The 14,863-nt window shown below is 39.7% G+C and overlaps 1 protein-coding gene across 2 annotated transcripts in view; it reads left to right on the top strand.

Annotated features, from left to right (window-relative positions):
• The window catches only part of adgb (androglobin), a 47,222-nt gene that overhangs the window by 9,947 nt on the left and 22,412 nt on the right, over positions 1–14,863 (top strand). For both annotated transcript variants that reach the window (XM_086061495.1, XM_086061494.1), the window contains exons 9-18: positions 1,285–1,436; positions 2,354–2,430; positions 3,666–3,843; positions 4,133–4,226; positions 4,422–4,572; positions 10,275–10,320; positions 12,908–12,998; positions 13,073–13,136; positions 13,908–14,013; positions 14,659–14,800. In XM_086061495.1, coding sequence (XP_085917621.1) covers positions 1,285–1,436; positions 2,354–2,430; positions 3,666–3,843; positions 4,133–4,226; positions 4,422–4,572; positions 10,275–10,320; positions 12,908–12,998; positions 13,073–13,136; positions 13,908–14,013; positions 14,659–14,800 — 1,101 coding nt within the window. The remainder of the gene's footprint in view (positions 1–1,284; positions 1,437–2,353; positions 2,431–3,665; positions 3,844–4,132; positions 4,227–4,421; positions 4,573–10,274; positions 10,321–12,907; positions 12,999–13,072; positions 13,137–13,907; positions 14,014–14,658; positions 14,801–14,863) is intronic.

Genomic DNA, 14,863 nt, shown 5'->3' with positions numbered 1-14,863 from the left:
TGCAGTCCTAGGGAATTTGCCCAAATGAGCCCCATTCCACAGCAGGTATCCCAGGTATTCTGCATGTATTAATGTATGCATCTGCAATTTCTATTTTATTTATTTCTTTATTTTGTGACCTTTCAAATTGTGTATTGCTGTTTGTCTGTTTCTACTTACTTACGGGATCCTGTTTTTGTTTAGTTGTTTTATTTTTACTGCATAGAGTAATTTTAAACTTAAAGTTTTTGCATAGAGTAATTTTAAACTTAAAGTTTTTGTTGAATTATTTGAAGACCCCAGGAAGACTAGCGACCACTTTGTGGAAGCTAATGGGGATCCTAATAAAGAATAAAGGCGGCACTAAATTGCCATGATCATTTGCCTACTTTGGAGGTGATGAAGGGAAAAACATCTAGAGAGGAAAAAACAGATTTTTAGAGTTTCTCCCTATTGGTACCTCGGAGTTCGAACATAATTCGTTCCTGCGAAGTGTTCAAAGTCTGAATTGAATTGTTCAACATCCAAAACATGTTTTCCCATAGGAAATAATGTAAACGCAATTAATCCGTTCCCAAGGTCAAAAACAGAAAATTCCTATTTTAATTTCTATTTGTTTTTTTACATTTACACCATGTGCAGTATTTAAACAATAAAAAATACCTTAACTTTTTTGTTGTGGTGTGATGGCTTCAGTGGATGAAAAATGCTAAGTTAATGCTTGCTTTTGTTCAGTGCTGAGTTTGTGTATTTTTCATTGGGCATATTGTTGGACTACTAAGGAGTCCTTGCGTGTGTTGTTGAACAGCTAAGGGGGGGGGGGGGGGGGGGGTCCTTGTACCAGTTGTCACGGTAGTTACAACGGCGCGATTATCTCTTTCCTAATTCCAATGTGGTTCGTAGCACTGTACGTTTTTCTTTGCTGCCACTGGCACTGTTTTTTTTCTTTGAGCCCATTGAGGAAAAATCAAAATACACTTGCAAAATTTATGGAGCACTTCCGGGAGTATTCACGATCTGACTGGAAATGAGCAATGCACCGTCTCAACTACCGCGACGTGAGTATTCGGCATCGCTCGGCTTCGCTCGGCTACCCGTTTTCAAGGTACGTTCGGCGTAGCTTGCTTTGCTTGGGTGTTGATGAGTTCAAACTCCGAGGCACTTTTTACTCAGATTTTTTTGGGTTGAAGTCCGATTTGTACGAGTTCCGAGACGTTTAAACTCCGAGGTACCACTGTATAGGCAATATACTTGTAATATATCACAGAAAAAACACACCCTATTGCTTTTTTAAACTCCTCCCAGCTATGTATGCCGGAGAAAAACGTGGGATTTCTTACAAGGCAACATCCCGGAATTTATGCACAAAACCTTGAAAATGCAGCAGCAGAAGAAGCATCACTCGAGGAGGGGTTCTTCCCTCAGTGAACACAGGAGCCATCGCGACATGGACAAAGGTCAGGTCACAATCACAGTGCAACACCATTTCTGTCTTTTACAGATAATTCATCTATGCCGAGTGTTGTCTATACCTCTATTTTCATCCTTCTGCATCCATAATTAAACAAGTATGGAGCATGACAATGAATATTTCATTTTACGGCTGAATCTGTGACTATCATTTTTCAAGGGCTCACCCTGACGCTTTCCCGGTGTCACTTTGCTCATTAGCTACGGGACACAGGAACTCCTTTTTAAAATTATTATTTTTTTAATGTCGTTTGAAGCGCCACTTCCTGTTTTCCTCAACTCATGTATTATTGAGCGCAGGGGTGGGTCCATCCTTGTACGGCGGGCTATAAATAAACCAGCAGAGGGAGCAGCGGCAGGTTGAATCCCGTGCAGGGCAGAAGAGCCGCCCCAGTTAAGTGTGCTCGTCTCATGACGGCAACATTAAGATAACAAGATAATTGTCTCGTAATTACTTATGGGATGCAAATCTGCCAGTCTGGCGTTATTCCATCCTGACTACCTGTTAGGTTGTTAAAGGGCGGCTGCTCTCTTCATATTCTATTGAACCCACGTTAAATTGCCATAAAGTGCAACACAGTGAGCAGCTTCTGTGTTCCATTCTTAAAGCACTGCCTTTTCTTAAAGCATATTAATTCAGCAGCACTCCCATCATGGGCCTGTTAAATTGACTTCCAATGTCCCTGAGCTGGTTTTTATCTCGTAATACAGTTTGAGATGCGTTAGGTCCAATTGTAGATAACCTACACACTGTGTGTTTGACCTCGGCACAGAGACGAATGGACTCACAAGACTCTCTTGACTTAACTAATGAAAGATGACATTTCTTATCTTCTGAATTTGTTATGATGTTTTGATAAATGACATCTTTATTCATTATTGTTTATTTATGTTAAATTCCCAGGTAACAAAAAATTAGTGGTGTGCGCCAGCTTCTATCCCAATCAGCTACGTGATGATCCTTTTGTATACACAAAAATGGTATGTATTTTGCCATATTTGGATAATCTCTTTGAATGAGTGCTGCTGTTGTCAACTCGAACCGATTATTATAAAAAAAAAATGTACATGTCATCATCATTGCTCTTTTTTAATTTGAATTAAAAAAATATATATATATTTTATATGTGTGTGACTCGAACCGATTTTACTGCAATCGTCAGTGAAAGGTACATTCACAACAGTTTTTTTTTATTTTTGGGTTAACATGAAACATAAATAGTAAATCTATTAAGTTTTATAGGAGTAGGAAAATGAAGTTTTTACAATAGATTTGTAAAAAAAAAAAACACCTCTTATTAGATGATAAAAGAAAAGGTCACCTCTTTTCTTGTAAGAACACAGGAATTTCCCTTTTTTTTTTTTTTTTGCAGTATTACTTCATTGACAAATTTTAAGCTTTTCTATCTTTTATTCTTGTAAATTTAAAACTTTTCTTGTAGTGCTACTTCGTTGACATAAAATACAATTTTCAAGTACTGTAAATTTCAACTTTCATCTCATAACATTTTTTCTGATATCATGACTGATGATTTAATTTTTTTTCTCAATATTTAGACTTTTCCTTTCTCTTGAATTTAAACTCATCGAATGGAATGTTTTCATAATTTTCTTGACTTTATTCTCATAGTTTTTTCCCCTCATATCACCATCTTATTCTTGAACATTTTAATGTTTTGTCATTATTTTTCGAACATTATTACCTTAAAGAGGAAATAAACCCAAAACATTTATTTACGATAATATGTTGTATGCAGACCCACTAGTCTTAACATGGTATTCTGATTATTATATTTATTATCAAGCAACAAAATCCACCCATTTTTGTCCAACTCAGGGGGCGGCCATTTTGCCAATTGTTGTTGTCTGAAAATAATCACAATTGCTCAGGTAATGACCAATCATTGCTAATTTTGTGAATTTCACATGTCCAAACTCAGAAAATGGGTGAGTTGTGATTGTCCGTTACCTGAGCCCTAAGCAACTGTGATGCCATTTTGAGTCGATCCAAGTGGCAACGCCGCTGAGATGCCTAAAAACAGGTGGATTTTGCTGCTTAATTCATATTCTATGAACACAATAGTAATCAGAATGCTGTGTTTAGACTAGTGCGCATAAAACATAAAGAAAATGTTGGTGTTAGTTTCCCCTGTAAATCGTATAAAATGTTTTTATCTTGTTGTAACGTTAATGACAAATGTTTTGCCGCCGTGCAGGCTGATTCCTCGGAGGCTCTACGTCGCTACAACCTCTGTCTGCGCCACAGTCATGTCGTCCTGTTGACCCAGACCCGAAAGTGCCCCTTGGAGTTACCGTACCAGCCCCCGCCTGAGCCGCCATGGAAACTGATCCGCAAGAAACGCAAGAAGGCTGTGATCAGTTCTGAACCACGGAGTAAGCAGGAGGGGAGGGGAGGGGAGGGGAGGGGAGGGGGGTCGGGTGCTACAGAGGCGTATATCAAACCATTTTGTGAAATTCTGTGATACGGTGTAGGTGAATGTCATGGATAAATATGAGTAGAGCGCGTAGCAAATTCTAAATCGGGAGGAGCTGTGCATGAGGTTATACAGCCTTGGAAGATAGTGAGAATACTGTAGTGACGAGCTTATGTCTGACATCATTCATGCAAGAAATGAGATCAAGAGTGGGTGTGATGTGTGTTTTCCGTTTCCCCTTATCACAGTTATTCCTTTGCCTGAACCTGAGGAGTTCATCGCCATCGCCAGCCCCTTCATCGACCAGCGTGTCAAAAGCCCGCCTAGCCCCTCAACAGAGCGGTGTGTGTGTGTGCTGTGAAATATTTTCTAAGGATGAATCATATCTGCCATCTTATTCATTTAGCTGCGTTGTAGACACAAATGTGACTCATCTCTAGACGACACAGTCAATTGCTGCTAACGTCTCGGCATATGATGTGCTTGTGTCATGATGCCGCATGATGTATAGACACATGATATGCATTTTTATGTCAGCGTTGACAAGTGGAGCGTTCCGAAGAAGCAGACCTACACGCCCCCGCTGGAGTCCATCCCCGAGGGAGCGGAGAACGAAGGCCGCGAGCCCATCGATCCGGATGCTGCTGAAAGCGAAGCTAACTCTGAGGCCATTGTTGAGGAGGTCGAGGTACTTCTAATTACAGTACTCTCTGCAAGGGCACGGGTGGCATCATTTATGTAATCTGACATGCGCATTTTAAACCGTTTTTATTAGGGGTGATTGATACCACGGCCACAAGTGATGTCATACTTTTTTTTTTCTAGGGGCGGAGACATTTTTCAGCCTATTATGGCCTTTCAAATGTCGACCAAAATCATCGGCCATACCTTTTTATTTACACTAACCATTTGCGACATTTATACACAAGTGACACTGGCCTCATTATGTATTATTATGCATAAATCTATACCACAACTTTGTGTCCTTATACTGAATCAGTAATTACATTTGTTGATGAGGACATTCAAAACAAAGCAAATTCAAATTTTTACAAGCACTAGATTAGCAATTCAAGTTGTGCAATGAGTTGACGTGGATGTAACGGTTTTATTTTACACACTGAAGCCACTGTTTGTTTAAAAACAATATAAGGAGAAATTAAAACATAGTGCAACATAAATCAAACATGAAGGTCGACGCCTTCTTAAAAATAATCGCCTAAGTCATTTTTTTCAGATTTTTCAGGAAATATAAAAAATGTAACCATTTGCATCATGAGGAGATGAGATTTAGGCAAAAAAAAAGACTTTGGTAATTATTTTGAGAGGGTGACGATGTGTTAAAATATGACACACATTTAATTACTGATAACACACATATGAAGGATTAATCTCCTTATAACTTCATTTTTTAACTCATTCACTCACAGCCATTTTCACTAAAGCAATCCCCTTCACTCCCGGCTGTTTTACTGGATTATCACTGATTTTGCAAGGTCCACAGAATATTGTGTTCTATTGCTATAAAAACATTGAACATTAGAGTCTCTTCTACATTCTACAAGTACATTTCTGTGTTTCCGTTTTTCTATTTATTTTATTTTATAGCAATTAGCATTAGAATATAGCTAAGTTTCATCATTGTTCACAAATCTTTTTATAACTCTAGGTAAATGAGCTTTTTTTCAACATGGCCCTGGTTGATCTATTTTGCTCTGCTGCCACCTGCTGGCCGTTTGTGTAATAAATACAATTTCTTCAACCGTTCTCTGTAGTTGAGGCTGCATCAAAGCCTTCTGTATGCTCTACTAGTTCTAGCATAAAAAAACACACAAAAAGTATAACTGCGTCTTTGGGTCACTTAAAACATTTAAAATAGAATGTATTTATATGTTTTTGGGAGCAAATAAGTTAAATTCATTGCGCCACAACGCATTCTAGGAACCCAAAAGTAATTTTTTTAAATAATATATTTACAGTTGATCCCCGCTATTCGCAGGGAATCGGAATCAGGCTGGCCCGCGAAAAGTTAAAATCCATGTCTAATTTTATTTTGTAGGTATTTCGTTTTTTTTTACTTATCGAACAATAAATTGGTAATCAGCATTTTATGTTCTTTTTTTTGGAGATAGATCAGTGGGTTTTTTTCTGCCAAAAATAAGCACCAGCCTTGGCCTAAAAAATCCGTAACGTTCTGGCCCTATTAAGTTTTGAGGCCTCAGAACTCGGCTCTTCCCCTCGCATCCATGCACAGCTCATCACGTAGGCTTTCTATGTCAGTGACAACAAGGCAGCCATCACCCAGTCTCAAAGTCACTTCTGTTGTCCCGCAGCCAGGCCACTAGTGACCAGGGGCACATCCGCACCAAAGAGAGAGCCAGCAATAGATGGCAGATGAGAGCGGTGGGTTCACAACAATAACAACAGCAGCGGTGGCGGCAGCGGAGCGAAACAGACAAAGATGGCGCGGAATAAGGAGGGCAGCGCTTTGGCTAATGAAAAAGAGAGCGAATAAAAAAAATAGGGAGAAGCAGCCGAGCTAGAAACTGAGATGTGGAAATAGAATCTCTGGCATGAGGCGGTCGCGGCCATTCGTACTTGGTGAGAGGTGGCGTATCGTGCAGATGGAGAGGAAAAAAAGAAACAGTGCAATTAGAGGGTGAGCCATCAGTGTCTATGTCTCCTGAGGGTGTGGAGGGGGGGGCTATTATTACACATCACTCTCAGCATACAGAGAATAGATTAGATGAATCGCCCTCTTGTGTAACTGGGACCAGTTATAGCGAGGTTACACCAGGGCAGCATGGGCACAAGCTGTCATTTAGTGTGTGCCACCAATGCGCATGGCAGATCGTGAATCCGCTGTAGCCGATGTGAGAAGGCGTTTTTGCTGCTTTGACCCCTCCCTCTGTTTCTGTCAACTCTTGCCAAAAGAATCAACATCTGCGCTGAGCGCCCCCCCCCCCCCCCCCCCCCCCGCCAGGATTAAAAAAGAAAAGATGGTTGTGTCACATGACGCTCCTAATACCCCCAATGGTTCTTTTCCTCCCTGTTTAATGTGCTTTAAAGAATTAGGCCCCTTATGCAAGCACGCCGCCTTAACCTCGACTATTCTCGGAATGTGGTTAATCACCGAAGGTCTTCTGTGTTGTTCCGTTTACTAGACGGGCCTTCGAGGTCCAATCCAAATAGGTAAAGATTTGATTTTGCTTGATTTCTTTCATTCAAGAAATGGAAAACATCAGCGGAGTGGAAGAAAATATAACAAATAGAGAAAGTCACTCAGGGAGAAGAGACTTAACTCTGCTGGCTTTGTCATATAAAGCTCCAGGAAGTCTGGGATTAAAGAAATAGTCTCTCTTCCAGTTTTCAGTCCAGGACTATGATTTGGTTAAAAAAAGAAAAAGAGCTTTCTAATCAGAAGGCAGCAGAATAAAAACACAGGAGTCTTGCATGGCAGATCTGTCACGGAAGACCAGCAGGCTGTGAGTGGACAGGACAAACTATTTGTTTTCATTGATGCAGTGGTACCTCGAAGGTCTGATGCCACCATTTCAAACGGTTTATTTTAAGTTTTAATATCATGTCCCTGTCAACATACTCTAAAGTTCAACATATCTAGCACTTTGAGACCCTATCTATTGTCTTGCTGAAATGATTCTGAGTTTAGGGAACATGCGAGTGAGCGCTAGGACAATAGCTGCACCTGCTTTAATTACCGTGGCATTGCCTAACCCTTGCGACTACCGCTGTGACAATAAAAAAAAATAAAAAATTGTCATGGAGACAGCAATGCATACAGCACAATGTGAGTATGTAGTGCATGGACACATCACCAAATGCTTGAAAGTGTCTCCTCAAGTTCAACCATCTTAGGTGATCGAGTCATGGGTGTAGCAACTCGATTTGGAGGCAAAATCGCTAGAGGTTTTTATCGTAGTTAGTAAACCTCGTCCTGTTTTCATTTAGTCCATTTATAGTCGATTATAAATCTAGCATTTTAGTCTTTATTTTAGTCCAAGTAAAACAATTGTATTCGTCTAGTTGTCGTCAACAAAAACGGTCAACGTTTTAGTCTAGTTTTAGTCAGGACAATCATTGAACCCCTGTATTCCCCCCCCCAGCAGATTATGTTGAGCATTTCGGATCTAAAACTATTTCACATAAAAATTTCTCTCATCTTTTTGATAAAAAACAACTTGACACACAATTACAGTATATCAGATTTCCATTATTGTTGGAACCTTAACCCCTAACATTAACCCGTTGGATTAATGTTGCGTTATAACTATGATTGACTTTTTTTTTTTTTTTTTTTTTTTTTTTACCTTTTACCGTGAATCCACCTCCTGTCTGGCCCATGTTTGTGCATGTTACACTTGCTAGCTGCAGATTTGAAAGGTGGTGTGTCACATGACGGTATCACAGTGACAGATTAGCAGAGACGAGATTTTACAAAATCATACAATTTTCGTCTCGTTTTTGTTCATGAACTAAAATGTCCATAGATTTGAGTCCAGTTTTTATTAATTGAAGTACATTTTCGTCTTGTCTTCATTAGTCGACGAAAATGCGTACTGATTTAGTCCCAGTTATTGTTTATTAGTGAGGGTTTTAGTCTAGTTTTAGTCCTGTGAAAAATGTGCGTTGATCTAATTATTTTTGTTTAGTTTTCATTAATGAAATAAACACTGCGACTGACATCAGCATACCTCATTAGGCTTTAGAAAAAGAACGTGAGGAGAAAATTTCAATCAATCATTTAAACCCAAAACACTTTTAAGTAGCCCTCAACTTTGCGTTGAAGACGATGGCCACTTGTCATGTCCAGTAGCGCCGTTAAGATCATATTTAGTGAGTTGTTCCCGACTGTTTTTGTCACTTTGGCTTGACCTGAACCAGACCTGGTATTGACGACATTTTGTGAATTTGATTTGGATCCTTTGTGACAGGATCGTGCATCTATTTTGTATTTTAGAAAAGAACGCTGGGTAAAGACATAGACTGCTATGCTCGTCATATGCTTGCTTTGTGTGTTATGATTTATATTACATTCGCGGCTGCTTTCATTTCATACTTGTGATACTGAATTTTACATAGAAGCACGTGCTGGAGAGGAAGTTAAGTGTGCCTCCTAATCATGAGGCTTCTTTTCTGTCTAAGTCTCCCCCTGCTTATTCAAATGAGTGACTCACACAAGCGCGCACACACACACGTTATGAGTCATCAGAGTCTTGCCCAGGAAGCTGGAGTTGTCGTCGAGAGCTGAATCAACTGTTGGACTTCCACTAGGATTGCCACTCTGTACTTTTGAAGAGGAACATCTCAGATGAAGTGTTGTGGAAATGTAATGGATGCACACCACCTCCTGCACTCGAATGTGGCTTTTTTGACACAACATCACCGTGTTGCTCTTTCCCATGCTGAAGTGCCTTGAGATGAGAGTTTATTTAATTCCGTGACGTGCAGGAAACTCAAAACACTTTGATCTCAAATCATCTTCCTTTATTGGAATGAATTGAATTGCCATTAATCCGTTCCAGCTTCCCCCAAGGAGAAGGCTGGCTCAAAGCGTTCTAAAACCGTAACTATCAATGTTAACTGTTAGCATGTCCATGGCGATTTCCATTATATGTTAGCCTTAAGCTAGTGTGCCATTTTAAAGGCGCCATTGTTAGCTTGTTTTACATACCCAACTTGTAATTCTCTTAGTTTTTATGTTTGGTTTGACAGTAAACAAACTGGGAGCGCCATTAAACAACTTGAAGATACTTTTTGATTGATGAATTGTTTATTATTTTCCAAACTGCTGCTCATTTTGAAGTGAGTAGAGTTGAGTTCACTGCCAACATACAGCGCACAGGTTCAATTCAAAACAAGCCAAAACAAAATGAATTGACAACTTGTATCTTCATAATAAACTCTTATGTTTGGTTCCCTTGTATCCCTAGGCGGCAATTACTCGACAATTTCTCAGCTTGCGCAGACACAATATGATGGAATTTGCTAATGACTAATTAGGAAAATGGAATTATTTGTCGGGCAAATGAACATGAAATCTGAGCAGTTGAGTAACGAACAGAATTAACATGCCAAACAACAACAACATAATAACTCCTCATTTGTTAGTGACAGTCAGAGTAAATTAGCAGCACTATTCCCTGGTGGTGGTGTCGAGTAGCAGCAGCAGGGGAGGAGCAGCCCTTGTCACATTAAACCCTGTCTGCTGTCCTGTGGTGATCAGTGGGGACGGCGTACCACCACAGCTGTCACGGAGTCACCGGAGGAGTCTGAGGCGGGTCTCTGGGGTGCGCTTCTGGATGCTTTTACAACTCAACTGCTCACTCCTTTTCTCTCTCTTTCTCTCTCTCTCTCTTTCTGTCCCTTCAGGTTCCCGCAGAGGACAAGAAGAAGGACGATGACGCCGTCTCCATTGGTAAACGTTGCCGCTTTGCAATTAAAAGTGAATGATTGACACTATGTAAACATAAGAATTCCTTTCCTGATGTCAAATTTGGCAGTTATGGGAAGGAAACTTTTATGGAATGGTAGAGCCTCTCACCTTCAACACCATTTGTTTTTGGATACAATGCAAATATCGCCAATAGATTTTTTTTTTTTCCAAAGTCAGACTCTGGCCATCAGAACTAATTTATTACCTGTACAGGCAAAGTTTTACAAACCATTGTAGCATTCTTCACTCTTGGAAGTAAGAAGTAAAAGAACAACACTTTTGATAGTAAGTGACGAAATTTGTCAACTCTTTGCCTAGAATTCAAGAGCATCTTTTTACATTTATAATGGGGGTACAAAGTCAACCTGGAAATTTTCCGAGGTAGTATCAGAGTTATAACAATATATTTGATGTTCAAACACAAACTACAACATTTTCACAATTACATAATTCAATTTAATTTAATCTCTCACGAATTTCCAATTGACTTTGTTTGAACTCTACTTGCATACACTCACCATGAATTTTGTATTTAACAGATTAATTTAATGACTCTCACCTTACAATTACAGCAGTGGGCCATTGATGTCATGAGTTAAACTATTCTAAAACTTCAGGTTCTACTCCTTTTTAATCCCAACCCAGCATTTTACACTTGCTCAAAGCTGACTAGAGGTAGAATGATATGTTGTTGTTGTTTTTTCAGGGCCGATATTGATACCGATTCTTAGTAGTAAAAGGAGGCTGATAACTGATATTTGGAACTTAAATTAATTTTCAGTAAAAGGGGAAACAAATGGTGGTGTAAAAAAAAAAAACCCTCCAACTCTTTGTTTCAATGTCGTTAAAGTTTAAGCATATGTTAATTGAATAACTTTGAACAGCTGTGATTTGAAAAAAATAAATATATTTTTTAAATATATATAAATGTTCGACAATAGACATATTTGTTTTGATATACAAAAAAACATGTTCAGGTAGCTCTTCTTCAGCATGTCTAAGTAAAAAAGTTAGATATTCACTTGGACAACTAAATAGCTCTCTATAGTTGTTCACAGTAAATAACCTAACTTTGACTTGTATTTAATTTCAAACAATAACAAAAAGTTCCAATGGTCAGCAGCATCTCTTACCTGAAGTTAATACAGTTTTAAATTGATCTCTTATCGGCCTTCAGTTTTTTTATTTTATTTTTTATTTTTTAAAAAGGCCGATCCTTATATTTGTCAAAATGCTGAATAGTGGCGCGGCTAATCGGCCCGGCTGTAATCAGTCTATCCCAAATTCTGTGTTTGTCTTCCCAGCAGTACGCACTCATAAACTGTCCTCTCTTTAGGAGTGAAAATGGACGCCGTACTAGGTCGATTAAATCATGTCAACAGCCAACACTCCTCTCACCCTATTGTACTGTAAGCAATTCTTCCTGTCCAACAAATATGCATTTTGAATTTTTGGGTTCCACTTTTTTTTTCCCCCCTACGACTACAATCGCCCACTTTTCACTGCGTCCATCTTCCTCTGCACGCCTCCTTTAGTTGGCCAAGACACTGCGCTGAAATGATGCCTTTAGACAGCCGGCCAGTTTTCTCTGCCCTCATTCAGTTGCTTAGTAACACCTGCAGCTTTAGTGAACAGACAACCATTCCTCAGCATCAGAGACTCTGTTGCCCGTGTGTTGTATGTGCGTTTGTCTCATTGGATCGGGTGTGTGTCTTGTATGCATATGTCTCTTGGACTCCAGATGCCTTGAGTTAAAGTGGGAGTTGGTGAGTGGGAGTAAGTAAGCCATTAAGTAGGAGGCGGGCCAATTCCGGTCACTGTTTAAGATAATGATTTTACGAGAATTCACTTTGTGAGTCTCTAAAGGGAAGGCATTTTGTTGTGACATTTAAATCACATTCAGCTGAAGGGTCCTTCATAGCTGCTCGCAGTTCTAGTATGGAGGACCAAAACGGCCAAAATAAAAAAATAATAAATAAATAAGTAGACAAGATAGTCGTCCATTGCTGGAGCTCTCCAATGCTAGACTTCCTTGTTCGCCGAGCCGCTCACTTGACCAATGAAAGGCCGTTTCCAACCCAAGATGCGCTTAGGACCGCCCCCTCATTTGAATAACATTTTGTCCTGGCAGAGCGTCTACGGCAATAAATAAATAAATGTGAGAGCAGAGTGTTTTTATTTATTGATTGATATGTAATTATAATTATATATTTATTTTTGTATTATTTCAATTTGTTGTTTTTTTTGGAATCTCGTTTTTTTAAACTTATTTTCATTTCCATTTATATTAATTGTTTTTTTATTTAATTTTTGAATTATATTTTTTATATCAGTTTTTATTTTCACTTTTAGTCTTTTTTTATTTTATTTATTATTATTTTTTATTTTGGCAGTTTTGGTCAGCCATACTCTACTTAGGGCCTAAGCAGCATCTGCTGTGAGGTTTCTATTGTATCTGTAAGCCATATGTAAGGGTTATTTGGTTTGCTTCATAAATGCTGCCAATAATAAATAATGCTATATAAATAAAAATTAATTGAATCGCTTGAATTCTGTCCCATCCTTTCAGATGCGCCTAGGAGTGTAAAAAAGGAACCCATAGTCAAACCTGTACTACCAGAGGCTTGGGTGGAATTGGAGGACTTTCCTAAATGTTTTTGGTAACACACACATGCAAATCCATAAATAAACATGTTAATGGCACCTTTTAAATTTTTTTTTGTTTTCTCCCTAGTCGCTTGTTGGTGTTCCATAACCCAGAAACTTACCAACACCATGCCCAGAAGTCTCTTCTTAAGGTACACACCATTTTGAGTTATGAATGATGATGATGATGATGATGGCTGGGATGATTGCGTACGAGTGGAGTAAGGGGAATGCAGTGCCTTGCACTAGGGCACCTCTTCCTATTCAGGAAGATGAGTTTCTCCAAAATATTTGCATTCAGCCATTTTGTACAGTGCTTGTCCTCATTTGGGTCTCAGTAAATAAGCGGGGGACATCCTAGACTTTTCAACTGACAATCACAGGACCCACATTTATTTTAACATTCACATCTATGGACAATTTGGAATATACTTTGATTAAGACTTCATGGCAAACTGCCTTCCTAACTTTCCGATTCCTGCTGCCATGCAAGTAAAACGGCACTAGTCCCTGCTTGCCTACCCCTGAGCAAGGCCAAATCTTTTGGTGTCCTAAATAGACTCTCAAGGTGTTTGTCTGTGGAGGAGTGTTTGCATATGTGCTTGGATAGGGACGATTCTGCTTGTCATTCCAAACACGTCCGCATCAACCCCTCCCACCTCCCTTGTCGTCTCCTTTATCACCGTTGTTGCTGGCCCTCTCCTTGTATTTTTGCTTTGTCTTGTCTATCTCGCCTGACTTGCTCCGCACTCCTACCCTTCTTCAAGCCTCTCCTCCATTAAGCCAAGCCTCTATCAGTTGATCTATCATCCCCTCCTTGTGGCTTACGGTGCTTCTTTTCTCCTCCTCGTCTGCCTTCCGACTGATAAGTTTCCCTTGTGTGTGTGTGTGTGTGTGTGTTTGTGTGTGCGTGTATCTCTCAGTGCTCATATGCGCGAGGGACTTACTACTTGTGCGTGGACAGCCTGCACCCTTCCCAGATCCTCATCAGTTTCTCTGGCCTGCTTCGCTGGGGAGAACTCGACAGTAGTAAGAAGTCACATGTGCATTTAACCCACATATAATTGTGCTTTAAAGGCCATAACCTTCATTTGTATATGCAGTGATGCCTTGAGATACGAGTAAGACGACTTTAGTTATTTGGGACTTCTTTTTTTGTTGTTGTTGTTGCTTTGATAAGCGCTGTATGGTGACAGTAAATTAAACTTACTGTTTACTGACACTCTCAGCTGGATTTTACTGTCGAGCTAAAAACAAAGAGCATTATGCCTTGTGTATTTAAAACCACGACATATAGCTTAGAATTTTCAATTTGCTAGCTAATTAGCATCTATGCTGCGGTGCTATATCACTTGCATGTAACAACACAAACTGTCAAACACATGTAGATAGACAATATAAGAGTACTCACAGTCAAGCATTCTTTATCCTCTGCGAAGAACCATTGACATTAGTGCCGTACTGATGAGCAGGGAGGAGTTTAGACATCCGTTTGCCTCTGGGCTGTAATTGATTACAGTAATGACATTTTCATTCATTTCAATAAAAAAAGATTCGTATGAGGTAATACTCATATCTCAAGGCACCACTGTATCGGTCAATATGTGAATTTAAGTGATTGTTATCCTCTGCATCTCTGTGTGTGTCGATTTCATTCTTTTCCGCCCCCCTCAGCCACCAATAAAATGTCAGCAACTCGCTGCCCCGCCCTTCTCCAGGCTGCCCCGTTCCACTGGAAGAGCAGACAGTGTCAGCCGCCCGTCGTCACCATCGAGACCAACTGCTCCAAAGCCACAGTGCTTAACCTACCCGCAGGGTAAGGACATATTCTGTGTTCACACTCTCCACCTGGGACCACCTTGTGACCCCTCACCCCCAA

The sequence above is a fragment of the Leptonotus elevatus genome, chromosome 18 (assembly GCF_054856555.1).
Source record: "Leptonotus elevatus isolate MCC_2025b chromosome 18, RoL_Lele_1.0, whole genome shotgun sequence".
Taxonomy (NCBI): Eukaryota; Metazoa; Chordata; class Actinopteri; order Syngnathiformes; family Syngnathidae; genus Leptonotus; species Leptonotus elevatus.
The sequence above is the reverse complement of the archived record's forward strand: the minus strand, read 5'-3'. Positions and strand labels throughout refer to the sequence as shown.